Source organism: Salmo trutta, chromosome 3 (assembly GCF_901001165.1).
Source record: "Salmo trutta chromosome 3, fSalTru1.1, whole genome shotgun sequence".
NCBI classification, from domain to species: domain Eukaryota; kingdom Metazoa; phylum Chordata; class Actinopteri; order Salmoniformes; family Salmonidae; genus Salmo; species Salmo trutta.
The window spans coordinates 73,026,225-73,053,679 of record NC_042959.1 but is presented as its reverse complement, the minus strand read 5'-3'; the positions used below and the strand labels follow the sequence as shown (position 1 = coordinate 73,053,679).

General features: G+C 45.4%; 3 protein-coding genes across 6 annotated transcripts in view; all 3 read right to left on the bottom strand.

Moving 5' to 3' along the window:
• Positions 1-23: 23 nt before the first annotated feature.
• On the bottom strand, positions 24-2,812 carry LOC115188434 (N-acetyltransferase 14). 3 transcript variants are annotated; one of them, XM_029747293.1, is made up of 4 exons: positions 2,499-2,812; positions 1,332-1,481; positions 682-984; positions 24-530 (listed from the first exon to the last, which is right to left on the bottom strand). In XM_029747293.1, the coding sequence occupies exons 2-4, from the start codon at positions 1,410-1,412 to the stop codon at positions 72-74; spliced, it is 843 nt and encodes a 280-aa protein (XP_029603153.1). In that variant the 5' UTR covers positions 1,413-1,481; positions 2,499-2,812; the 3' UTR covers positions 24-71. The 3 variants fall into 3 exon arrangements, with proteins under 3 accessions (XP_029603153.1, XP_029603171.1, XP_029603162.1); XM_029747311.1 differs by lacking the exon at positions 2,499-2,812 and adding an exon at positions 2,355-2,473; XM_029747302.1 differs by lacking the exon at positions 2,499-2,812 and having other exon boundaries at positions 1,332-2,343.
• Positions 2,813-3,315: 503 nt separating this feature from the next.
• On the bottom strand, positions 3,316-11,799 carry LOC115165978 (zinc finger protein 729). Its single transcript, XM_029719557.1, has 9 exons — positions 11,634-11,799; positions 10,568-11,180; positions 10,185-10,257; positions 9,154-10,026; positions 8,774-8,953; positions 7,998-8,352; positions 7,660-7,814; positions 7,060-7,302; positions 3,316-5,385 (listed from the first exon to the last, which is right to left on the bottom strand). Exons 2-9 carry the CDS (start codon positions 10,966-10,968, stop codon positions 3,316-3,318), a joined length of 4,350 nt encoding a protein of 1,449 aa, XP_029575417.1. The 5' UTR covers positions 10,969-11,180; positions 11,634-11,799.
• A 382-nt stretch (positions 11,800-12,181) lies between these two features.
• The window catches only part of LOC115188415 (interleukin-11-like), a 36,014-nt gene continuing 20,740 nt past the window's right edge, over positions 12,182-27,455 (bottom strand). Inside the window, exons 1-5 of one of the 2 annotated variants that reach the window (XM_029747268.1) lie at positions 18,769-19,175; positions 17,762-17,928; positions 15,065-15,157; positions 14,777-14,938; positions 12,182-14,490 (exon numbers count right to left, since the gene is read on the bottom strand). In XM_029747268.1, the coding sequence (XP_029603128.1) occupies positions 14,305-14,490; positions 14,777-14,938; positions 15,065-15,157; positions 17,762-17,928; positions 18,769-18,775 (615 nt within the window). In that variant the 5' untranslated portion in view covers positions 18,776-19,175 and the 3' untranslated portion in view covers positions 12,182-14,304. Of the gene's footprint in view, positions 14,491-14,776; positions 14,939-15,064; positions 15,158-17,761; positions 17,929-18,768; positions 19,176-27,455 lie in introns of those variants that run through there. The other variant, XM_029747259.1, reaches the window with a different exon arrangement.

Genomic DNA, 27,455 nt, shown 5'->3' with positions numbered 1-27,455 from the left:
CTCCTCTCTCTATTTCCCTTTAGTATCTCTTCTTTGTCTTATTTTCCATATTCCCTTCGTTGTCTCCTCCATCACTTGAGGTCTTTGACAAACACCTTGGTGACATGGAAGCCCAGAAATGTCCTCTCCGGCTGCTCTTCATCCTCCTCTTCTTCCTCCCCGTCGTAGCCCACCTCCCCCTGCAGCCTGTAGCCCAGCTTCCTGAAGAAGGCCTCTCCTACTGCAGAGGGGTAGGGGACGTGGGCGTAGACCCTCCTGGCCCCCGTCTGCCTCTCCCTCTGCTCCAGACTCTGGACCAGCAGTCTGCCAAGGCCCTCTCGGCGGTACCAGCAGCCCACCACCACCCTGCAGAACCTCCTCATCCCCAGACGACAGTCACCCTCCCTGGACACACAGCCCACGATCTCCCCCTCACAGTCCGCCACCCACACCTGCCCTGCTGCCTTCTCCCTCTCCACGTCTACGATCTCAGGAGACGAGTCTTTGTCCTTGTCCTCTGCCTTGGGTTTGGTCCTCCGTTTGTTCTTGCCCTTTAATGACAGATAATAATCAACTTTATTTGTGCAGCAACTCGGCCCAAAGCACGAAAAGTCCAAATCACTAAAACACTGTAGTAAAACTGAGCAATGCATGTAACATCCACAACATACAGTACCTAAAGTCAAAGAAAAGGAAACCTACTTTTGCCGGTGGGGGTTTCCCACTGATCCTGCTATAGGGGTTGGGAAGGGTCTCGTCCTGCGCCCCTCGGTAACTGCTCCCCACATAGTCCCAGTAGGGCCGGCTGGTGCCCAGCACTCCGGTGGAGCGTGGCATGGTGAACTTGAGGTAGATGATGAGCAGGAAGACAGGGATGATGAGGGCCAGGATGAAGGAGTGAAGGAAGCAGCGGAGGACAGAAGAGACGGTGGCCAGGAGTAGGAGGCAGACAGGACGAGTCAGGATGTGGAGGATCAGACGGTTTTCTGTTCCCTGACAACCCTCCTACAGAGAAAGAGAGGGAGGGAGGGACGAAGAGAGAGAGAGGTGGGGGAGGAGAAAGAGCGAGAGAGAGAGAGAGAGAGAGATAGGGGGACGGAAGGAATGGGGACAGAGAGAGAAAGGTGAGTGAGTGATAACCTGAAAAAGTATTCTTACAAAAAAAAATGGTTATTCAAAGGGTTCTCCTATGGAGACAGCCGAAGAACCCTTTTAGGTTCCAGAGAGCACCTTTTATTCTAAGAGCGTAGAGACAGAGCATAACCCAGGCTTGAAGTGTGTGTGTGTGTGTGTGTGTGTGTGTGTGTGTGTGTGTGTGTGTGTGTGCATAACTTTAAGGATATAACACAAACCTTGACGATAGCTTTGACAGTCTCGATGTCGTCTTCCCTCATCCTCCTCATTACCACCTGATCTAGCTCCAGCTTTACCATGTCTGGACTTCACACACACTGCACACACACCCTCACTCACGCACACCTCATACAGCAACACACACCGGTCTGCAAATATAGAAAATCTCATGGTCACATAATACATTGCTTTGTACAGATACACCATTTGGTTGAATTTTGCATATTTGATTACATACAACACTACAATGACAATATACAGCGGAGTATTTACATTCTGGTTACCATAGTAGCTAAATGGTATAAAATCGTATTCAAGATGATAGGAATGTGGTGGGTTATATTTGATCCAGGCTATTTTGGGTTTGAGGCCATGACTCAGAGGGAAAGCAATCCATCCCTGTAACACTGTATATGTAGCCTACATAGATACCTGGGCTGGTCTCAATTTGAATTGAAGGCAGTCAATTCAGGAAGTTTAAAAACTTTTGAAATAAATTGCTTCTACTTTTCAGTTTATTGAGAAGTCATTGAAAATAAATGCCCTTTTTTCAATTATTGGATTGTAATTTTTGTTTATTTCCTGAATTAACTGCCTTCATTTGACATATACACATTGAAAACACATGCCATTATAGTATGAGGGCAGACCCCTATGATAGCCCTCTATCAGAGACTATGTATGCCAGGATACAGTAGGTGGCTGCATTGTGCAACAAAGTAACAGCATAATGTTTGTTACTACAATGTAACAAACGATGCATCACATTGGCACAGGTTGATACAATGTGTCAGTTGTGAGTGCAGTGCCGTTTCCTCCCAAAATCAAGCTAAAGAACGGGCGATTATTTGAGGGGGTCGGGAAAAGATTTGTCTATTGCATGGTCACACTGCCTCTACAAGGCTTATCAACAACAAACAACGGGCCAAGAGGCTCCTTTAGAACAACGTTGATCTCCTATGTACAATAAATATAGTTCGTAAATCAGTAATATGACAATTAAAAAGCAAATCAAAACACACCGTTTTCATATATTTTGAGCCTGTTTTAAACCCGTTGACATGTTTTAAATCCTTATTTGGTGAGTGGAGAAGGGTTATTCATGCGCAATGTCTAAATAAACGTCGAATCTTCTCGTTCAACCCAGCCGAACCTACATAGCCTACCTTGCAAACTTGCAGCGTTGGACCACCGCCAAATGCAGGGAAACGGATTTATATATTCGCTGTGTATTTATTCCACAAAACGATTTTTCTTATGTTTGATTGAATGACTCGCAATACTTGCGTGGCCACCAATTGCAAATGTAGTGTTACGTAGTTTTACGATAACATTTACTGTCATGAATGCTGTCTCTACGCCATTTGCATAGCGAGTACCGGCGCTGCAGAAAATTGACTAACCTGCTACGTGAATGTGGTCAGTCGAACTTTACGCAGTGGAGAACCGCTATTTCCCATAATAAACCGGGATTGTCCGTTATTCTGAGCAGATCGTCTTCATCTTTAGATAAAGGGACATATTTATATTTACGAAATAAGAAAGGTGAATTAATCAACATTCAAAAATTATTATTAACAACTTTATTAATAATTACTATTTCCTAGTATGAATATTTATAGTGAAACCGAGCCAATATAGCCATCTATTCATCCACAAAAAAAAACTCTTAGGTGTTTTATATCAACACTGTCAACATGACAGTATAATTGAAACTCATAAGTTATTTGTTGAGGTCCCTCTTCATTAACAGTCAGTGAATGTAACTCTTCGTGTTTCTGGCACCTTGGTATTATTTCCTACAGTACTTTCTATAGTCTCTTTCTGAACGACCATACTCTCCTTTAGTTCAGTAGCTGGAAAAGGCCTCCACATCAAAAACACACTCACACACATTGTGCGCACGCATATGTACATTCATGTGTGCACACCCATGCACACGCCTTCACACACATTTCCTAACAGTGGTTGTTTGGTTTAGGTTTAAGAGAACTGAGAGTTAGGTGTAGGGTCATTCGTAGCTGTGTTTTCTCCTTCATTCGCTCCAGTCTCTATTTCAATGCATTCCGCTGAGTTCCTGTCTTTTTCTGGCCTCTCAGTTATTCCACTCCCTCCTTTTGCTTCACTCCTCTCTACAGTTACTCCTCCTTCCCCTCTGTCCATCCCTTCTCTTAGACTGCTGGTGCTAACCTCAATGATGACGATCCCCTCTCCTCCCTCCAGCTGAAAGATGCCCTCCATTGGCCCCCTTCCCTCCCCTACTGCCCCCCCTGCCCCACTGTAACTGCCCCCTTCTCCCTCCCCACCCCCTTCGCCTTGGATCAGGGCTATCATCTGCACACTCTCTCCAGACCCCTGGCCCACCATCTTGTTCTCATCCCCCAGCTCAAACACCACCTCCTGCCCATTCAGAGGCATTAAGGCCTGGGGAGGCGGGCAGGAAAGTTCCAGGCTGTTGCTGGGGCCTTCTGGATAGCCACGATCAGAAGTGGTCCGTTCTTCGCTCTGCGGCTCTGTTTGGAAATGAAGCACAAAGGACTCTCCCTCGCCACCATCCTCCCCTACACGTCTTTCTCCTTCCCTCACTCCCCATTCCTGCAGCAGGTTCAGTGACACCAGGCCTCCTTTCTCCTTCCCTCCCTCTCTCTCTCCTTCTCTCTCTCCCTCAGTCTGAAAGCGCAGCACGTATGACTCCCCATCCCCCTCTCTGCCCATTCCTCCTTGTCCCCCCTCCCCGGACCCCTCCCCTTCAAACTGCAACACGTAGGACCCTCCTCCCTCTCCTCCTATCTTTACCTCTTCCTTCTTCCCTCCTTCTTTCTGGAAGCAGAGGACATACTGGTCCCCTCTCATGTCCTGCTCAGTGGACTCGCCCAACTCTGGGGCGGTTTGGGGTTCCCCAACCCAGGCCACAGGGTCAGAGGGCAGGGAGGCCGGGGTAACCATGGTAACTGAGTTAACTGTGGCAACCTTTAGGGGTCCTGAGGTAACAGTGGCAGAGGTAGAGGAGGAGGGGGTAGAAACAGAGACAGAGGCTGTTGGTGGTGAGAAAGGACTTTGTGACTTGGCGGGTAAAGACGATGGCAATGATGATGTCATAGTGTTGGCAGCAGTAACAGTAGCTGGAGTGACACTAGTTACATTACAGCTAGACACAGGTATTACATCCCCCGACTGACTGACGGGGGCTGTTGTCATGGTGACAGAGGTGGTTGTCGTAGCAACTGAGGTGGCAGTATTCCGACCTACAGCGGCTTTGGGTTTGCGTCCTCTCCTGGACCTGGCTGTCCGGGTACTTTTCCCTAAAATGGGCTTGTTCAGCATAGAGTTCAGCGAGGGAGTTGTTGTCTTAGCAACGGGAGGGTTGTTTACATTGTTGTTGTTGGTGGTGATGATGAACCTGGGCTGCTGTTGTTGCTGGGATACGGTCTGGAAATGTTGCATCTGGGTTTGGGCAGGGTTTAGAACTGTCTGGACCAATGGGAGGCCCTGGGACTCCAGGGTGGGCTGGGGATTGGTCGCTGTGGTGGGGACGAGAATCAGGCTGGGCTGGCTCCCATTGGTGGAGGGGCACTGAAGGAGGATGTACTGTGTCTGGGGGGGAGGCGGAGGGGGAGGAGGGGGGGCGGGGGCAGACAGGGGGATGAGCTGAAGCCCATTTGCTGTCTGGATCATGAAGTAGTTCTGGGAGGTATTGGGGGGAATGTCCAGCGCCGGCTGAGACACGATCAGAGACCCAGTGTTCCCTGTGGTCTCTAGGGTGATGGGGTTTAGTAAGGTGGTGGTGGTTGTCACCCCTCCACCCCCTTTACCTGCCCTGCCCCCCTCCTTCCCCCCCACCCCAGCGTCCCCGGCCACAGCCCCGTTCCCATGGGTCCTCATGTGCCTCTGCAAGTAAGACTGCATGACAAACTCCTTCCCACAGAAGGGACACTTGTAGTCCTTCCTGGAGGAGTGAGTTCTCAGGTGGAGCTGGAGATTGGAGGAGTGGGTGAAGCTCTTGTGACACTGGGCACACTGGAAGGGCCGCTCGCCTGAGTGGGTGCGTTCGTGCTGTTGGAGAGAGAGGAGGGTAGGGAGGATGAGAGAAAGATAAAGGGAGAGGAGAAAGTGTTGGTGACAGAGCAATACAGTGCATTCGGAAAGTATTCAGACCCCTTGACTTTTTCCATATTTTGATATACAATGGATTCAATTGTTTTTTTCCCTAATCAATCTCCACACAATACCCCACAATGACAAAGCAAAAACAGGTTTTTAGAAATGTGTGCAAATTTATAATTGAAATATCACCTTTACATAAGTATTCAGACCCTTTACTCAGTACTTTGTAGAAGCACCTTTGGCACCGATTACAGCTTTGAGTCTTTGGTATGACATTACAAGCTTGGCACACCTGTATTTGGGGAGTTTCTCCCATTCTTCTCTGCAGATCCTCTCAAGCTCGATCAGGTTGGATGGGGAGCGTTGCTACGCAGCTATTTTCAGGTCTCTCCATAGATGTTAGATCGGGTTCAAATCCGGGCTCCTGCTGGGCCACTCAAGGACATTCAGAGACTTGTCCCGAAGCCAGTCCTGCGTTGTCTTGGCTGTGTGCTTAGGGTCGTTGTCCTGTTGGAAGGTGAACCTGCACTCCAGTCTGAGGTCCTGAGGGCTTTGGAGCAGGTTTTCATCAAGGTTCTCTCTGTACTTTGCTCCGTTCATCTTTCCCTCGATCCTGAATAGTCTCCCAGTCGCTGCTGTTGAAAAACATCCCCACAGCATGATGCTGCCACCACCATGCTTCATCATAGGTATGGTGCCTGGTTTCCTCCAGATGTGACGCTTGGCATCCAATCTTGGTTTCATCAGACCAGAGAATCTTGTTTCTCATGGTCTGAGAGTATTTAGGTGCCTTTTGGCAAACTCCAAGCGGGCTGTCATGTGCCTTTTACTGAGGAGTGGCTTCCGTCTGGCCACTCTACCATAAAGGCCTGATTGGTGCAGTGCTGCAGAGATGGTTGTCCTTCTGGAAAGTTTTCCCATCTCCACAGAGGAACTCTAGAGCTCTGTCAGAGTGACCATCATGTTCCTGGTCACCTCCCTGACAAAGGCCCTTCTCCCCCGATTGCTCAGTTTGGCCGGGCGGCCAGCTCTAGGAAGAGTCTTGGTGGTTCCAAACTTCTTCCATTTAAGAATGATGGATGCCACTGTGTTCTTGGGGACCTTCAATGCTGCAGACATTTTTTGGTACCCTTCCCCAGATCTGTGCCTCGACACAATCCTGTCTCGGAGCTCTACGGGCAATTCTTTCGACCTCATGGCTTGGTTTTTGCTCTGACAGGCACTGTCAACTGTGGGACCTTATATAGACAGTTATGTGCCTTTCCAAATCATGTCCAATCAATTGAATTTACCACAGATGGACTCCAATCAAGTGGTAGAAACATCTCAAGGATGATCAATGGAAACAGGATGAACCTGAGCTCAATTTCAAGTCTCAAAGCAAAGGGTCTGAATGTAAATGTCATATTTCAGTTTTTTTTTTTTGTGTAGATTGATGAGGGAAAAATGTAATTTAATGCATTTTAGAATAAGCATGTAAAGTAACAAAATGTGGAAAAAGTCAAGAGGTCTGAATACTTTCTGAATGCACTGTGTATATATAGAGAGATGGAGCAAAGGGGCCACTGTACACAATATCATAAGAATCCTAGCATCAGCCATAGCAGAGCTATCTGTGCTGACCTGTTTGAGGTTGGAGGTCTGTGAGAAGGACTTGGAGCAGATGGGACAGATGTGAGGGCGCAGGCCAGAGTGGAGCTGACTGTGTCTCCTCAGGCAGCTGCTGTTTTTGAAGGACTTGCCACACTCCTGACACACATAGGGCCGCTCACCCGTGTGCTGGCGCAGGTGGTACTGGTAGTGGGAGCTCCACTTGAAGGTGAGCGGGCAGTAGGGGCACTGGAACGCTCGCACACCTGTATGCACCTGGAGAGGGGGGGTCAGTCAGAAAATAACTGAATACGTCCTGGATTCTTCTGAAAGTACAGGTACATTCAAGTTTGAACAAGAAAAGCAGGTCATAAACTGCTATATTGCAGCAGTGCCGCTGTTCTGCACATTGTGACAAATGCCATAGGCCACGTTTAGACAGGCATCACAATTCTGATCTTTTTCCCCCACTAATTGGTCTTTTGACCAATCACATCAGATCTTTTCACATCAGATATTTTTCAAGGCTAATCTGATTGGTCACAGGACCAATTAGTGAAATAAAAAGATCAGAATTGGGCTGCCTGTCTGAACGCAGCCTTAGTGAGATAGAAATGGACGGATGCGTCTTACCCTCTGGTGTATGGAGAGCAGTGAGGACCTCTTGAAGCTCTTGCCACACTCTGTGCAGCGGTAGGGTCTCTCTCCTGTGTGGTCCCTCATGTGGTACCTCAGACCCGACGAGCCCTTGAAGGCCTTCCCACACTCAGAGCAACGGTACGGCCTCTCTGTACGGTACCCACAGGGACGAGGAGAGGGAGAATGTTACATAGACTTCTTTTATTTTCTTCCACACATTAATTATACAGGTAATTTCATGAGCAGCAGTTGGTTAGGCTCTGTTACTGTCAAGGTATCTCACTTTTAAAAGTATTTTCTATCAAAATGCCAAAAGAAAAAGACTAACTCACCATTGTTCCCCCCAGCAGTCTTACTAGCTGCACCTCTCCTCTGGCCCTTGACCACTGCTCTGGTGGATGTCTTGACCACCTCCCTGTCCCCCTCCTCGGTCACAGCCATCAGGCTGACGTGGATGTCCCCCTGGGTGTCCTGGTGCTGGTCCCCCTGGCTGGGGGAGGAGGGCAGGGGCAGGGAAAGGGACAGGGATGCGGGGCAGACGATCTCCGCCTCAGCCTCGGCTAGGAGGCGCTGCTCGGGGGTGTGGGAGTGCTGGTGGGTGAGCAGGGAAGAGAGGAGGGTGAAGGAGCGGTCGCATGCAGAGCAGCTGAACTGGGAGCGAGACTGGGAGGGAGAGAGGGAGTGGACCTGGAGAGGGGGCAGAGGGAGAGAAGAAGATATGGGAAGAGAGAGGGTCATCAAAACGGACTATTTCTGGATCAGATAACGTCAGCTTTACTGACACCAAGGAGTAGATCAGTTCAGACTAATCAAAGTGTAGATTACATCACACATTCCAGAGTTCCAACTTGTAATACGGCTGGAGGGGCTTTCTACTAATGCATTCAATGGTAATGTCTGTGAAAGGCATACCGCCGGGAGCTGCATGTGGATTTGACAGCTCTCAAACAAAAGCAATGATACTCTATGCAATTGTCGGTTATCGCAGGCTAATGCTTAACTGATTGAATCTAGGAACAAGTTAGACGACGTAGAAACAGACTGGCATCCAGGACAGAGACCTTATGACACAGTAGTGAGGATGTGCAGCCCATCAGCTGATTGGTACCTGTGCCAGGTGTCTGTTGAGCCCTCCGCTGGTCTTGAAGCTCTTCCCGCAGTAGGCACACTCTGTGCCCGTCCCTGGACCTGTGGTGTTACCCCCTGTCTCCACGCTGTCTGTGGGGATCTGAGCCCCCACTGTGAAGCTCTGCAGCAGGTCAAACTGGGCCTGAGTAGTCCCCATATTCTGACATGGGACAAAACACTATTAGGCCAGAGTCACTGCACTACAGCATCAACATCACAGCAGTCATATTAGCTGAGATATTGACCTAGAGGGTAGAGTAAGAAACCAAATATTGATCATGAATGGATGAATCTGGTGTGACCCTAAAACAGAGCCTTAGGGGTAACCTCTCCAGGCTGAGACAGAGTCCTACTACTCACCCCTCCGTCCACTTCCCCGGTCAGTCCCAGTAGTTCAGCCGTAGTGTGTCCGTTCTCTGCTGCTGCCGTCGTCTCCACCACCTCCTCAAAGTCAGCCAGCAGATGCCCCACCCCTCCCTCTCCCCCCTCCCCCACCCCGCTGCTCCCCTCCTCCCCGGGGCCCAGGTGCATGGCCTGGTGGTCCTCTAGCTCTGTCCGTGTGCTGAATGTCTGACTACAGCTGCCACAGCTGTACAGCAGCACGCTGGCGCCCGACTCCGTGCTCACGTGCACTTCTGTCCCGATGGCCCTGGATGTGCACACGCCCCCCTGGGTGGGGGTGAGATGGGGCAGGAGGGTCTGGTGACCTGATGATAGGAACACCTCCCCGACCCCCACCCCCACCGTGGCCTCCTGGCTCACAAAGCCCATGTCCGTCAACATTTGTGATGTCACGTCCTCCCCCACTATCACTTCCCGTATCTCATCCCCCATGTTGCCTCCCCCTGTCTCCCCCCCCTTTCCTTCACTAGTGTGACTTTGAGAATTCCGGTGCAGGGCCAGATTGGATGAGTGTGTGAAACTGCGTCCACACTCTCCACAGATGTAGGGCCTCTCTCCTGTGTGGATTCTCATGTGCTGTCTGAGGTTGGTGGACTGGGTGAAGGCCTTGGTACACACGGTGCACACATAGGGTTTCAGACCCAGGTGCACGTTCTTGTGTCGGCGCAGGCTGCTGGAGTTCTTGAAGGCCTTGGGGCAGCTGTCGCAGGGGTAGGGGCACTCGCCCGTGTGCTGGCGCAGGTGGTACTGGTAGTGGGAGCTCCACTTGAAGGTGAGCGGGCAGTAGGGGCACTGGAAGGTCCGCAGGCCTGTGTGGACGCTACGATGGACCTGGAAACATGCACAAGAGAGAGGAGGACGTCCGTGACTGGTCCCTTAACCCAAAAAAGAGCCTTTTAATACTGTAACATTCAACTTTTTAAAGTTAAAAGATTTTAACACATTTTTACCACAAAATGGGGAAACGACTACTGGCCAGTGTTTCTCACCTGGAGCAGAGAGGAGCGTTTGAAAGCTTTGTCACAGTCGTCACACTTATAGGGCTTCTCCCCTGAATGAGACCTGCACAGAAAAAACAAACAATCTACTGACCCTTCAATGGATCTACAGGACATCATACCGGCTACAGAAATAATTCCTGCTTGTATTGATTATTCCACTAGTTTCCCACGGCCCTAAAGAGACTCACATTATATTGTTCACGTCACTATTCCCTCATTTGGATTATTGTGAGAGAACTAAACAGATGAAAACAGATGGACACAAGGAGAACAATACTCTTCATAAAGTGAGATGCATGTTATAAGCTGCAAGCATTTCTATTGCTAACTTTCACTGTGTCACTCCCCCTCTGTCTCCCTCCCTGCAGTACCTCTGGTGGTAGAGGAGTGCGGAGGAGCCCTTGAAGGCCTTGGGGCAGAGGTTACAGCGGTAGGGTCTCTCGTTGTTGTGGCTGCGCTGGTGATGGGCCAGCCTTGAAGACCACTTGAAGCTCTTGCCACAGTCCAGGCACTGGAACGGGTGCTCAGGGTGCTCCTGGAGATGGGGCGCAGCCAGGACCGATGATGTCACCATCTGCACCCCTACCCTGGTCAGCACTATATCCTCACCCCCCTCCACCATCCCTTTCTCCCCATCCGCTTCTTCCCCCCTTTCCCTGTCCTCCTCCCCTTCTCCTGATCCCTGCAGCGATGGGAAGGGAGAGAGGGAGGAGGACGGTTCAGGGGGTAATAGTTCTGCTTGGACCACTAGAGTGGCCACTGAGTTTGCCATGTTGAGGCAAGACAGGATTAGGGAATAACAGGTTGTATGTTTGGTATTAATGTAGGTGTGTGTATTAGTGTTGGTGGAGCTGTGTCTCTTCTTTCCCGGTTTCATTCATTGCTGGTGGAAAGGTTCCTTCAGCTGATGTGGCTCTGTTCCTCAGTGTGTGGAAACAACAGCTGAGCTGATGTAGTGGGTGGTCTCCTTTCTTAAGAGTAGGACTGTGAAATAAAATAAAACACAAAGTATTGATCAATGACACAAGGTCCAGGAACTAACACCAAAGCAACGTTAACTATTGATCTCCATCTACAATTATTCAAACATCTACAAATAATAAAGTCGGCCAAATGACAGACCCGCCTATTCCTTTAAATCCCACCTCCTCCCGACCCCTCCCTCCTTCTAATTTCTCCCTCCTCGTCTTTCTGTTTATACGCGTCTGTCCCTGATGAGCGTGTGCGAAAAAGATCGGTTTCTCCAAGATAAAAGGCAGAAAAAAACAAATGCTACCTACCCTGATGTTAGCTATGAGCAGAAAATGTTACAGATGCCGCCTTCAATGCCTCCTCTGCAACTGGCCTGCGAATCTATAAGCCTTCGTCCGTGCGCATTTTTCGCTATATAATGTTTGATAGGAATGGTGCATTAGTAATATTGCAACAATTACTCACCTAGTATCATTAACTCATGGTTAATGCTTTTGTTGATATTGTGAAAAGGGATTGAGACTCGCAGTGCTACTCCATACAACCTTAACAATAAACCTGAGCACAAACTAACTAGCTAGCTGGCAGTCACCCACCCGCTGCCGCCTCCCAACAACGACGATCGCTATAGGCTGGGTCTAGCCCCGAATGCACCACTGCCATTGGGTAAGAGCTACAACAGTCAAGTCTTGTCTCTAGATCTGTTTAAAAAATATAAATATATGATAATACTGTACTAATTTGTGATTTAGTACTTGAATTCACACATTGTTTGAATGTTAACCCCAAATATAAAAAGGCTTATTATAGGTTAATTGGAAACAGGTTTATGAACTGTGCTTGCTGCAATGCCTGATGGTTAATGCAGTCTTTGGTAGAATGTAGGAAAGGCCCTGTAGTGTGTGACGGTGGACGAGACACAGGAGGATGGTGAATGATGGAGGGAAAGGAAAAAAAGAGAGCATGATATGTAGGCCTACCTAAAGATGACAAAGTAAGATGAAAAGCCCATCTCATTGTGCATGTTCTTTATTAACTTTTAAAAAAAAAATTCAAGGCACACATTTCACATTTAGGCCAATCAGTCAGTCTGTGTGCTGGAGACCCCAAGCACAAGGTTTTCCACAGCGTTTCAGGCATGGTACTACAATGATTTCAACATGGATGATAGCAATGATAATGGTAAATATGAATAGAAACAGTATAAAAGTACAAAAACAACAGGAGACTTGCTCCTCTGCAGCGCAAATAAATAGTTCCACCAAAGTAACTTAAATAAATAGTAAATACTGTCACAAAATACTAGAATAGAATAATATTGATATTGCGACAAAACGATAGGGATAGCATTGACAGAGTATTTTACATTTATATCATAGAAAACCATACTACACAATTGCATTGTATACAACAATTTACATTATTGTACAAGTATGTACAGCTGTGCAGAACCATAGTATCACAATACATAGTATTTTAAGGCTTGGGGTGTTTTTTCATTTCGTATTTATGTCACTAAAATGCTCAAACATTAAGTGTACCAAGGCACAGATTCAGGATCAGCTGACTCAAAAGGCTAATCCTAACAAATTTGTGCAAAGAGATTAGATCAGGTCCTAGATCAGTGCTTAGCAACAGGGCATATTCATAAACCTTTACCACAGTGTTAGATAGGCCACCTGTTATTTTTCCATGTGGGACACAGCCACTTATAGCAACTAAACCCATGGAAAAATGATCTACTCTCCTATGTTGTGTTGACATCCTGATTGAGGCATGGTTCATAATTCTCTTTCTTAACAGTTTACAAAACCAAACAGGTGGCACATTTAACATGTTCAGAAGATTCTATGAGTAACCCTAAATCTACAAGGTAAAGTACAGCACTGTAAGAAAAATACATGTACGCTCTCCCAAGATATGCTACATCTACTGGAGGAAATAGGCTACTCTTTGTAAAGAGAGACAGGTTAAATAGTTGAAAATACAATCCATATCATTAGAGACTGTAAGAAGTCAGGAAGTGCTACTGTGTGGTCTCCTTGTTTAGTTTGGGAGGTGGGATGAAGTGGGAGAGAGAGAACAAAATGGGAGTATTGACAAGCTACAAGAAATTAAATTCACAACAAAGTAAAAATGATACGTGACACGTTACAAAATCAAATAAATAATGACATCAAATAAATAACTAAATAAATAAATAAATACATAAATAACACAGTCAGGAACAAGGTATTTAAGAGAGAGGATGGGGTGGCAGTGACGTGTTCATGTATATTTGAGATCATTACTGGTTGTAATAGTGTGAATATGGTGGATCCTCATAGGCTGTAGTTTGAATATGGAGGTCTCTCATTGGCTACAATGAGGATGGAGGTTCAGTGACAACAGTGCAAGGTTGTAGTGTGGTTATCTTGAATCATCATTGGTTGTAGTGTGGATTTCTTGAATCATCATTGGCTGTAGTGTGGATTTCTTGGGTCATCATTGGTTGTAGTGTGGATTTCTTGGGTCATCATTGGTTGTAGTGTGGATTTCTTGGATCATCATTGGTTGTAGTGTGGATTTCTTGGATCATCATTGGCTGTAGTGTGGATTTCTTGGATCATCATTGGCTGTAGTGTGGATTTCTTGGATCATCATTGGCTGTAGTGTGGATTTCTTGGATCATCATTGGCGGTAGTGTGGATTTCTTGGGTCATCATTGGCGGTAGTGTGGATTTCTTGGGTCATCATTGGCGGTAGTGTGGATTTCTTGGGTCATCATTGGCTGTAGTGTGGATTTCTTGGGTCATCATTGGCTGTAGTGTGGATTTCTTGGATCATCATTGGCTGTAGTGTGGATTTCTTGGGTCATCATTGGTTCTAGTGTGGATTTCTTGGGTCATCATTGGCTCTAGTGTGGATTTCTTGGGTCATCATTGGCTATAGTGTGGATTTCTTGGATCATCATTGGTGGTTGTGTGGATTTCTTGGATCATCATTGGTGGTTGTGTGGATTTCTTGGGTCATCATTGGCTATAGTGTGGATTTCTTGGATCATCATTGGTTGTAGTGCCGGTTGAAGCTAGTAGATCCCCATTGGTTGCAGTGTGGATTCTGTGTATCCCTATAGACTATAGCACTTCAGGAATCATCATTGTACTGCAGACATTTTGGACTTTGTACTGAGCACTGAGAACACTCGTTGGGCCCAATCACAGAAGAGTCTGAACTGTAGCAGCAGCTCCTGGGAAGACTGTAACACATCAAACTGAGAGGGGGGTGGCGGCGGCATCGAGGGAGAGGGAGGAGAGACACGCTGAGCATCAACTCTCATCATCTATGAGGAGAACGGAGAGAGAGAGAGGGATGGTTTAGATTTCCTGTCTGAAGTGCTAGGCTAGACTAATGTACCTCCCATCCAAGGAATGTGATGCAACAGGCCTTAATGTAATGATTGAAACAGAGTGTAAGAACTGCAGAGTTATACCATTATTAGATCATCACACAGTATAAGAACAGTAGAACGATCTGATAAAATCTCATATCAATAATATATCCAAATGATATAAATGTACTACGCTGCATACTGTATCAGCCGTATTAGTGTTGAACAGAGCAGTTACCTGATGCTCTAGCATGCTGGTGAGAGACTTGATGAGTGACATCATCTGTCCCAGTTTAGGGAGAGCAGGGTGGTGGTGTTTCCTTGATGCTCTGCTCAACCAGGCAAAATGGTGCTCAAACGACTTCAAGTCCGCGTGGAGCTGAGAGAGAGTGGGTCTCATCTGGAGGAGAGAAGAAGAGGGGGGGTGAAGAAAGAGCGATTTAGTATCAATGTCTGGGACATGAAATGTCTGGGCCTTCATCTGAAAGGCAGAAAGACAGACACACACAACGTAAAAGACATTTACCTCAAGGGAGTTGATGTCACTGGCCCTGTTGTTCATTAGTGGCAGAGACTTAAATCTATGCTGTTCTGGGTCTGTCTCAAACGCATGTTCCTTCTGTAAGAAAAACGGACAAAACAACACGCTACATCAGTCAACTATATCCTCACAAATTTGCACATCCTCACAAGAGTCACGTAAGCATAAGGAAAGTATTACTCCAGCAGCACCTAGATCAGATGACTGTTTGGTCTGGCCAGGACTAGAGACCCTAGCTTTCCCTGAGAAAAGTGTGGTCGGGTCAGGGAGAGTTCACCCAGATTGTAACCGCCTAAACATCAACAATAAGAGCAAGTGACCTGAAACCACAGGATGTTTTCTACTGGGAGAGGAGGAGAATAACATATGCTGTGACTAAGAGAGCTCTGAGTGGGATAGACAACACAGAGCTGCAGGGAAACTCCAGGGTCGCAGCTATTAAAAAGTCTGAGATGACGTATTGCTGTGTAGTAATGTGTGTACAATCCCCAGAGTCTGTCTTCACTGCTCACAGTCACCACTAGGGGGAGACAGACCACATCACAGCAGACTGGCTACTGTATCTCTGTGGGCCCTTAACAGGTGAAGTGATTTATGAGTAGAATGTAAATGACTGAGAATGACGTGAAGCACAACAGTGACTGATGCCATGTGCGTCAGAGCACCAATCAGTGGAGAAACATAACAGCATTAGGAAAACATGATGGATGGTGATACACAATGGGTTGTGTACACTTAATGCTTCCTCATGCTGTTGTGTTCTGTCCTCATTGTGCTTTTACCATCGTGTTTTGCTATTATTGTTGTTGCTATTATTGTTGATTTTCCCATCTCTCTCTCTCATCCCTCCCTCACTTGCTTCTCTGTCTTTTACAAAAACCACTAATGTTTGTGGCTTAAAGTTTTCTTTCATAATTAATCCAGTCCCACCCCTCTTTGGGTTATTTCTCCTCTCTACCTTCTCTCTTACACCCTGTTACACACAGGCTGGTGACCACTTCTCATGCACCTCTCTCTGATCTCTTTATCTGCTCAGTCTCAGCATGTAATTCTCTCTTATCCTCCCTTTCTCGTTCTCTCCATCATGACCTCACTCGACTGAACCTTGCGCCCCCCCCCCCCAACAACAATCTTTCTGAATGCAAATACTGGAATGTGATAAATCTCTGTGATTTGTATCAGGTCACTTTGCTGTGGCGACCGAAAACCAAACACTAAACACCACACCTACACAACTATTTACAGCACCCTCAATACACACACACTCTGACACTCACACAACACATGGACCAACACACACTTGAACACAACAGACATGTAGAAACATTACACAGACACACACACAGTTGTATTGCTTTCTTGCGGGGACTTTCCGTTGTCTCCAATTGTATTTTTCTTTCCTAGCCTTGACCCCTGTTCAGTGGAACTCCGCACAAGAAGAAAAGAAACCAAAAGAAATGCTTCATGTCAGTGAAAAACGAACACAACATTTTGTCAAAGCAGCATATTGCCGTTGCTGTGCAGAGTTCTCTTCTTTGATAAAGCTACTTCCTCACATCTGGCCCCCATACAACACTATTGCTATAGCACTGTGTCCTCATACAGAGATACTGCACACACACACACACACTTATTGAACAATCCTCCTGCCAGAGACTAGAGTGTGTAACTATTTTTAGTTTTGTGTCTTAAACAAATGTGGTTTCTGATTTACATCATATCAAAATAGAATGAATAACCAAAGATAAGGATATGTTCTGGTTCACCTGTTCAAACACATTGCTTACAGGACACTTCCAGCACATCTGTAGGCCAAACGTACACAGCAATCATTTCCATTTCAATACAAACTCCCCAGCCGCTTTTACTTGGGCATCTAGATTAGAACAACTTCAGGAAACAGCACCAGATAAGCAACAGGTGCCAATCCACCTTCCATTTCCTCACAGCTAATAAACCGAGTTAATCAGTTCCAGAAATAACTATTACCGGTAGTTACTTTCTATTCTCTTTGAGTGTGTGTTTTCTACTCCAGGTATAAGTTGTCCATAGGCACAGATCTAGGACCAGCGTACCTACCCACAATCATAACCCTTAGCATTAACACTAAACTGACCTGAAATCAGTGTCTAGAGGCAACTTTCTCCTACTATGAGGGCTCCATCAGGCCCTATGGTATCAGGTGACCAGTCAGACCAGGACGTTGAGTCCGATTTCCCCACGGTCATTCGGCCCTCCAGTTGGTCCTGTCTGGATTAAGGCTGACCTCACATAGTGAAATCTCTACTGACGCTTGCCCTGACTGTCCTTCTCACACAGCTAAGGGACTCTTAATACACTGGCTGACACAACACAAGCAGGTTAATGTAGCCAGGAGAATAAAACATCTAGGGCAACTGTCCAATTCAACTGTCCAGAGTTGTATTGCGTCAGTCAGGGAGAGTGAGGCAGAAGGAGCATGGCTTCTTATGACTGCTCTATGCAATCACTATGGCACTATAGTAGTCATTAAGGGGTCATAAAGGTGAGCTATTGGACAACAACTTCAGCCAGTCTCTCTTCATGTGCCTCGGGTAACTGGTCATGGCATGATCACCACCACACAATCAATACAGTACCCAGATCAGCATAGCAATCTCCCCATCAAGACATCAGAAGTGAGTACAGTAACATTCCACTCACCAATAAATCTGCTGTGATCTGCCTCAGATTCTTCGTCTGATTGGCCAATCTATCCAGTTCGTGCACGACGTTCGGCCGCCGGTTATGGGCGGGGACGGCAGACGTAAATAAAGGAAGCTGGGCCAATAGCAGCGAGAGCAGCAGAAAGGAGGAGGAGTCGACAAGCACTGCAGAGTGGGAGGAAACGGAAGCAATTATTAGGTTTATATGACCGCGGAGAAGTGTTGTCATGTCGATATAATGATAATGACCTCGGGGTACGGCTGTCAACTCTCCAGAGATATTGCACCATAATGTAAACATAAACCCAGACTTGGCAGTGGAATCCTTCAGAGTTGCACAAAGCCAGCAGAGTCATGTTTTCACAGGTTAACTGAAAATCTATCGAAATCATTCAATCCTATGACTCATAATATTATTAACAATAACAACACCTTCACAGTTATCGACTTTCATGAACGCCTCTAATTGTCACACCTGCAATAGTATACATCAGTTGTTGGATGACATACATTACATAGCCTAAACCAAGACAGTTCTGTAACAGTAAGCTCATTCATTCCTTCTCTTTCAAGTTCAAATACAAGGTAAAGAAAGTCCCAATTGCTGTTGAAATGATAAATGCCTGTGTAATTATGGGAGAAGCACAAGAAGCACAAGCCAGGACTCAGGAGAGCATCACTCCTTGTTCCAACTTTAACCACCTGCTGGTATAAGACGTCCGTGTCTAGGCTTCTTGAAACAAATGGATCACTCAGTGGTCACTGAACATGGCAATGCTTGGCTGCAATTAGGTAACATTTGCATGCTCAGTAATTGCAGTTGAATATGGAATAGCCCAATCAATGATCATACCCTCAGAATCGTGGCAGCATATTATTATGCCAACATAGTGCACATAGACTTAACTAAACAAGAAAAGTTTGAGAGAAAGGATGATAATAAGACAATTAAGAAACAATTGAAAGAATAATGGCTTTTGAAAGAAAAAAATCATAGGTACTTACATTTCATATTTGTTCGTGTCCAAGAAATAAATGCACGACTTTCAGTAAATAAATAGTTAAAATAAGGTAAGAAAATTAATAAATAAATCGAACTCCGGAAATTGTCACGTGCTCCAGTTTCTTCTCCCTTTCACATTCCGCGAAAAGAGTGGAGGCAAGAGATTGGAGAAGAGGAAAAGAACGAGAGAATGAATGAATAATTAGAGGAATGAGGGCGCACAATCCAATAAAGAAATAAAATTCAATGCCTCCAAACTTTTTGTTCAGTAAAGTTTGAGATCAGTTTAAGTAATGAACTGATAGTAACGATAGACAGACACTCAGACAAATGGTTAGGGAGGGATAGACGGATGAGTGCAGAGAGAGGGACGCGAGCGTGTGTAAGTCAAATTTTCGCGCAGTGAAATGTTTAGGCTTGTTTTAAACGTCCTTTTATAAAGACTGGGCTGTATGACACATCGACTGAGTCACCGACATTCATTCATAAAAACACACGTGCTCCCTCTTTCCCCCTCCCTCCCAGCGCTGTCTCTCCCTTAGCAAATTTTTCAAAATGTTCCGTTGTTTTTTCATTTTTTTTCGGTCTGTATCACTTTCGCTCCTCCATCCTGTCCCTATCTCCAGTAGTCTACACTTCCTCCGTCGCATCCCGCTACCTATTTATCAGTCCATCTACCTCTTTCTATCTTTCCATCTCCAAATCTCTTCCCCCCTCTCTCTATCACTGCAGAAGTTTAAAAAGGCCATTGTTTAATTTTATATCAGCCTATCTCCAGTCCTGTATCCTTTATACAGTGGATCTACCGTGTTTTCTCTCGCTCTCTCCCTCTCATTGTTTATTGTGTTTCTCTGAGTGTTAAAATGCTTTTTGACTGTGGCTTTACAGTAGGACTCCATATGGCACGTTCCCCACTTCATAGTTCATACACAGAGCAAACACCTCTCTCACCCCCCTCACTCTCCTTTTTTTCAGACAGCCACTCCTGAGACATCATCCTGTTATTTCCACTTTCCCCCCTTCTTTTTTCTCTCCCTCTCCAGGGTGAAGGAAAGAGTGAGAGACAGAGCGGGACAGGAGAGAGGTGTTGTCCAGAAGGGGCCTAGTGTTGCATAGAAACAGTGACTGGACTCCAGTCCAGTAACACAGTGTCAGGGAGGGGGAATAAGATGGAGTTAAAACAACACACACACACACACACACACACACACACACACACACACACACACACACACACAGCGCAATACATACACACAGCATAATGCACACACACATACATGGCATAATGAATACACACACACAAACAAACAAAGATGTGCAAACAAGCAGGCACATACACACGCACCAGTCTCACAAACACACACTTTCTCAGTCACTGACTGAGCGGCCCTGGAAACACCCCGTCAGGTGCAGTAAAGCATAGCACAGTGTTGCAAAAAGGCAGAAATGAGTTTCCAGTCATCAAGGCAGAGACAGAGGATTAATGCAGCATAGACATAAACCCCAGGGGAGTGGGCCTGTGGACACACACACACACACACACACACACACACACACACACACACACACACACACACACACACACTTACTGTATACACGAGCACATGTGCACTCACTCTCATTCACTCACGCCGACACACACAAACACACATGCACGTGGACACACACACTGCATACATGTGCACTCCCTCTCACTCACTCACACACACACACATACACACACACACACTCATAAACCAACAAAAGGATAAAATGCTTAGAGGGTGGGTCTTCAAGGGAGAACATCAGACATACTAATAATGATGTGGGTAGTGGGTACAAGTGTTAAGTGATGGGCCTACACACACACACGGATACACAAATAAACACACTGACACTTATGAGGGCATAGTGGCGAGGAGGCTGGGTGGTAGAGGTGTTGTGGGAAACAAGTAGTATTCTCTTTTCCTGGGTCAACAGCAGACAAGAAAAGAGAGGAGAGGAAATGGATGAATGTGGTGGACCGAGGGAGATATTGACACACTCGCTCTTTTTAATTTCCCACATCAAAGGGCTGTTTGAAGACACAGCTGGGGCAAGAAGAAAAGAAAGAGTGAAGTTAGTCACTCTCCCTCCCTCGTTCCCTCTCTCTCCTTCTCTCCGTCTGCCAACCATGATAGGGGTCTCCTGGGTGGTTCTGAGGCACTGAGAGTCTGTTAGACAATCTGCCTGTGGTGCTCCCTCATATCACTCATACACACTGTCACTATATGTGTGTGTGTGTGGTTGTGTGTGAGTGAGAGGGAGGGAGTGCTCATGTATGCAGTGTGTGTGTGTGTGTGTGTTTGTGTGCTCATGGGGGGCTATTTGTTGGGAAAGAAGGCCTATGTGCCATGATGTGTGTGTGTTAGGAGAAGGGGTAGTGTGTGTGCGAATGTGAGTGTGAGTGTGTGTGCATGTGTGTGGGTAATTAGTAGGGTGGTGGTGTGAGTGTGGTGTATATACGTGTACAAGAACATTAAGTTTGTGTGTGTGTGTGTGTGTGGCCTCGATGTGCTACCCATGACATCACCAATGTGTATAAACCACCGGAGGAGGAGGAGCAGAGAAACTGAATTAAACCTCCAACACATCAGAGGAACCTGTGACATGGTCTATACCAGCCGTGTGTGTGTGTGTGTTAAAATGTTATACATCAGAGTAACCTGTGACATGGTCTATACCAGCCGTGTGTGTGTGTGTGTTAAAATGTTATACATCAGAGAGAACCTGTGACATGGTCTATACCAGCCGTGTGTGTGTGTGTGTTAAAATGTTATACATCAGAGAGAACCTGTGACATGGTCTATACCAGCCGTGTGTGTGTGTGTGTTAAAATGTTATACATCAGAGAGAACCTGTGACATGGTCTATACCAGCCGTGTGTGTGTGTGTGTGTTAAAATGTTATACATCAGAGTAACCTGTGACATGGTCTATACCAGCCGTGTGTGTGTGTGTTAAAATGTTATACATCAGAGGAACCTGTGACATGGTCTATACCAGCCGTGTGTGTGTGTGTGTTAAAATGTTATACATCAGAGTAACCTGTGACATGGTCTATACCAGCCGTGTGTGTGTGTGTTAAAATGTTATACATCAGAGGAACCTGTGACATGGTCTATACCAGCCGTGTGTGTGTGTGTTAAAATGTTATACATCAGAGTAACCTGTGACATGGTCTATACCAGCCGTGTGTGTGTGTTAAAATGTTATACATCAGAGAGAACCTGTGACATGGTCTATACCAGCCGTGTGTGTGTGTGTGTTAAAATGTTATACATCAGAGAGAACCTGTGACATGGTCTATACCAGCCGTGTGTGTGTGTGTGTGTTAAAATGTTATACATCAGAGTAACCTGTGACATGGTCTATACCAGCCGTGTGTGTGTGTTAAAATGTTATACATCAGAGGAACCTGTGACATGGTCTATACCAGCCGTGTGTGTGTGTGTGTTAAAATGTTATACATCAGAGTAACCTGTGACATGGTCTATACCAGCCGTGTGTGTGTGTGTGTGTTAAAATGTTATACATCAGAGTAACCTGTGACATGGTCTATACCAGCCGTGTGTGTGTGTGTGTTAAAATGTTATACATCAGAGTAACCTGTGACATGGTCTATACCAGCCGTGTGTGTGTGTGTTAAAATGTTATACATCAGAGTAACCTGTGACATGGTCTATACCAGCTGTGTGTGTGTGTGTTAAAATGTTATACATCAGAGGAACCTGTGACATGGTCTATACGAGCCGTGTGTGTGTGTGTGTTAAAATGTTATACATCAGAGGAACCTGTGACATGGTCTATACCAGCCGTGTGTGTGTGTGTTAAAATGTTATACATCAGAGAGAACCTGTGACATGGTCTATACCAGCCGTGTGTGTGTGTGTTAAAATGTTATACATCAGAGGAACCTGTGACATGGTCTATACGAGCCGTGTGTGTGTGTGTGTTAAAATGTTATACATCAGAGGAACCTGTGACATGGTCTATACCAGCCGTGTGTGTGTGTGTTAAAATGTTATACATCAGAGTAACCTGTGACATGGTCTATACCAGCCGTGTGTGTGTGTGTGTGTGTTAAAATGTTATACATCAGAGGAACCTGTGACATGGTCTATACCAGCCGTGTGTGTGTGTGTTAAAATGTTATACATCAGAGAGAACCTGTGACATGGTCTATACCAGCCGTGTGTGTGTGTGTTAAAATGTTATACATCAGAGAGAACCTGTGACATGGTCTATACCAGCCGTGTGTGTGTGTGTTAAAATGTTATACATCAGAGTAACCTGTGACATGGTCTATACCAGCCGTGTGTGTGTGTGTTAAAATGTTATACATCAGAGAGAACCTGTGACATGGTCTATACCAGCCGTGTGTGTGTGTGTGTTAAAATGTTATACATCAGAGTAACCTGTGACATGGTCTATACCAGCCGTGTGTGTGTGTGTGTGTTAAAATGTTATACATCAGAGTAACCTGTGACATGGTCTATACCAGCCGTGTGTGTGTGTGTGTGTGTTAAAAAGTTATACATCAGAGGAACCTGTGACATGGTCTATACCAGCCGTGTGTGTGTGTGTTAAAATGTTATACATCAGAGAGAACCTGTGACATGGTCTATACCAGCCGAGTGTGTGTGTGTTAAAATGTTATACATCAGAGGAACCTGTGACATGGTCTATACCAGCCGTGTGTGTGTGTGTGTTAAAATGTTATACATCAGAGTAACCTGTGACATGGTCTATACCAGCCGTGTGTGTGTGTGTTAAAATGTTATACATCAGAGGAACCTGTGACATGGTCTATACCAGCCGTGTGTGTGTGTGTTAAAATGTTATACATCAGAGTAACCTGTGACATGGTCTATACCAGCCGTGTGTGTGTGTGTGTTAAAATGTTATACATCAGAGGAACCTGTGACATGGTCTATACCAGCCGTGTGTGTGTGTGTTAAAATGTTATACATCAGAGTAACCTGTGACATGGTCTATACCAGCCGTGTGTGTGTGTGTGTGTGTGTGTGTCTGTTAAAATGTTATACATCAGAGTAACCTGTGACAAGGTCTATACCAGCCGTGTGTGTGTGTGTTAAAATGTTATACATCAGAGGAACCTGTGACATGGTCTATACCAGCCGTGTGTGTGTGTGTTAAAATGTTATACATCAGAGTAACCTGTGACATGGTCTATACCAGCCGTGTGTGTGTGTGTGTTAAAATGTTATACATCAGAGAGAACCTGTGAAATGGTCTATACCAGCCGTGTGTGTGTGTGTTAAAATGTTATACATCAGAAGAACCTGTGACATGGTCTATACCAGCCGTGTGTGTGTGTGTGTGTTAAAATGTTATACATCAGAGGAACCTGTGACATGGTCTATACCAGCCGTGTGTGTGTGTGTGTGTTAAAATGTTATACATCAGAGTAACCTGTGACATGGTCTATACCAGCCGTGTGTGTGTGTGTTAAAATGTTATACATCAGAGGAACCTGTGACATGGTCTATACCAGCTGTGTGTGTGTGTGTTAAAATGTTATACATCAGAGGAACCTGTGACATGGTCTATACCAGCCGTGTGTGTGTGTGTGTTAAAATGTTATACATCAGAGTAACCTGTGACATGGTCTATACCAGCCGTGTGTGTGTGTGTGTGTTAAAATGTTATACATCAGAGTAACCTGTGACATGGTCTATACCAGCCGTGTGTGTGTGTGTTAAAATGTTATACATCAGAGGAACCTGTGACATGGTCTATACCAGCCGTGTGTGTGTGTGTGTTAAAATGTTATACATCAGAGTAACCTGTGACATGGTCTATACCAGCCGTGTGTGTGTGTGTTAAAATGTTATACATCAGAGGAACCTGTGACATGGTCTATACCAGCCGTGTGTGTGTGTGTTAAAATGTTATACATCAGAGTAACCTGTGACATGGTCTATACCAGCCGTGTGTGTGTGTTAAAATGTTATACATCAGAGAGAACCTGTGACATGGTCTATACCAGCCGTGTGTGTGTGTGTGTTAAAATGTTATACATCAGAGAGAACCTGTGACATGGTCTATACCAGCCGTGTGTGTGTGTGTGTGTTAAAATGTTATACATCAGAGTAACCTGTGACATGGTCTATACCAGCCGTGTGTGTGTGTGTGTGTTAAAATGTTATACATCAGAGTAACCTGTGACATGGTCTATACCAGCCGTGTGTGTGTGTTAAAATGTTATACATCAGAGGAACCTGTGACATGGTCTATACCAGCCGTGTGTGTGTGTGTGTTAAAATGTTATACATCAGAGTAACCTGTGACATGGTTTATACCAGCCGTGTGTGTGTGTGTTAAAATGTTATACATCAGAGTAACCTGTGACATGGTCTATACCAGCTGTGTGTGTGTGTGTTAAAATGTTATACATCAGAGGAACCTGTGACATGGTCTATACGAGCCGTGTGTGTGTGTGTGTTAAAATGTTATACATCAGAGGAACCTGTGACATGGTCTATACCAGCCGTGTGTGTGTGTGTTAAAATGTTATACATCAGAGAGAACCTGTGACATGGTCTATACCAGCCGTGTGTGTGTGTGTTAAAATGTTATACATCAGAGGAACCTGTGACATGGTCTATACGAGCCGTGTGTGTGTGTGTGTTAAAATGTTATACATCAGAGGAACCTGTGACATGGTCTATACCAGCCGTGTGTGTGTGTGTTAAAATGTTATACATCAGAGTAACCTGTGACATGGTCTATACCAGCCGTGTGTGTGTGTGTGTGTGTTAAAATGTTATACATCAGAGGAACCTGTGACATGGTCTATACCAGCCGTGTGTGTGTGTGTTAAAATGTTATACATCAGAGAGAACCTGTGACATGGTCTATACCAGCCGTGTGTGTGTGTGTTAAAATGTTATACATCAGAGAGAACCTGTGACATGGTCTATACCAGCCGTGTGTGTGTGTGTTAAAATGTTATACATCAGAGTAACCTGTGACATGGTCTATACCAGCCGTGTGTGTGTGTGTTAAAATGTTATACATCAGAGAGAACCTGTGACATGGTCTATACCAGCAGTGTGTGTGTGTGTGTTAAAATGTTATACATCAGAGTAACCTGTGACATGGTCTATACCAGCCGTGTGTGTGTGTGTGTTAAAATGTTATACATCAGAGGAACCTGTGACATGGTCTATACCAGCCGTGTGTGTGTGTGTGTTAAAATGTTATACATCAGAGTAACCTGTGACATGGTCTATACCAGCCGTGTGTGTGTGTGTGTGTGTTAAAATGTTATACATCAGAGGAACCTGTGACATGGTCTATACCAGCCGTGTGTGTGTGTGTGTTAAAATGTTATACATCAGAGAGAACCTGTGACATGGTCTATACCAGCCGTGTGTGTGTGTGTTAAAAAGTTATACATCAGAGGAACCTGTGACATGGTCTATACCAGCCGTGTGTGTGTGTGTTAAAATGTTATACATCAGAGAGAACCTGTGACATGGTCTATACCAGCCGAGTGTGTGTGTGTTAAAATGTTATACATCAGAGGAACCTGTGACATGGTCTATACCAGCCGTGTGTGTGTGTGTGTTAAAATGTTATACATCAGAGTAACCTGTGACATGGTCTATACCAGCCGTGTGTGTGTGTGTTAAAATGTTATACATCAGAGGAACCTGTGACATGGTCTATACCAGCCGTGTGTGTGTGTGTTAAAATGTTATACATCAGAGTAACCTGTGACATGGTCTATACCAGCCGTGTGTGTGTGTGTGTTAAAATGTTATACATCAGAGGAACCTGTGACATGGTCTATACCAGCCGTGTGTGTGTGTGTTAAAATGTTATACATCAGAGTAACCTGTGACATGGTCTATACCAGCCGTGTGTGTGTGTGTGTGTGTGTGTGTCTGTTAAAATGTTATACATCAGAGTAACCTGTGACAAGGTCTATACCAGCCGTGTGTGTGTGTGTTAAAATGTTATACATCAGAGGAACCTGTGACATGGTCTATACCAGCCGTGTGTGTGTGTGTTAAAATGTTATACATCAGAGTAACCTGTGACATGGTCTATACCAGCCGTGTGTGTGTGTGTGTTAAAATGTTATACATCAGAGAGAACCTGTGAAATGGTCTATACCAGCCGTGTGTGTGTGTGTTAAAATGTTATACATCAGAAGAACCTGTGACATGGTCTATACCAGCCGTGTGTGTGTGTGTGTGTTAAAATGTTATACATCAGAGGAACCTGTGACATGGTCTATACCAGCCGTGTGTGTGTGTGTGTGTTAAAATGTTATACATCAGAGTAACCTGTGACATGGTCTATACCAGCCGTGTGTGTGTGTGTTAAAATGTTATACATCAGAGGAACCTGTGACATGGTCTATACCAGCTGTGTGTGTGTGTGTTAAAATGTTATACATCAGAGGAACCTGTGACATGGTCTATACCAGCCGTGTGTGTGTGTGTGTTAAAATGTTATACATCAGAGTAACCTGTGACATGGTCTATACCAGCCGTGTGTGTGTGTGTGTGTTACAATGTTATACATCAGAGTAACCTGTGACATGGTCTATACCAGCCGTGTGTGTGTTAAAATGTTATACATCAGAGGAACCTGTGACATGGTCTATACCAGCCGTGTGTGTGTGTGTGTTAAAA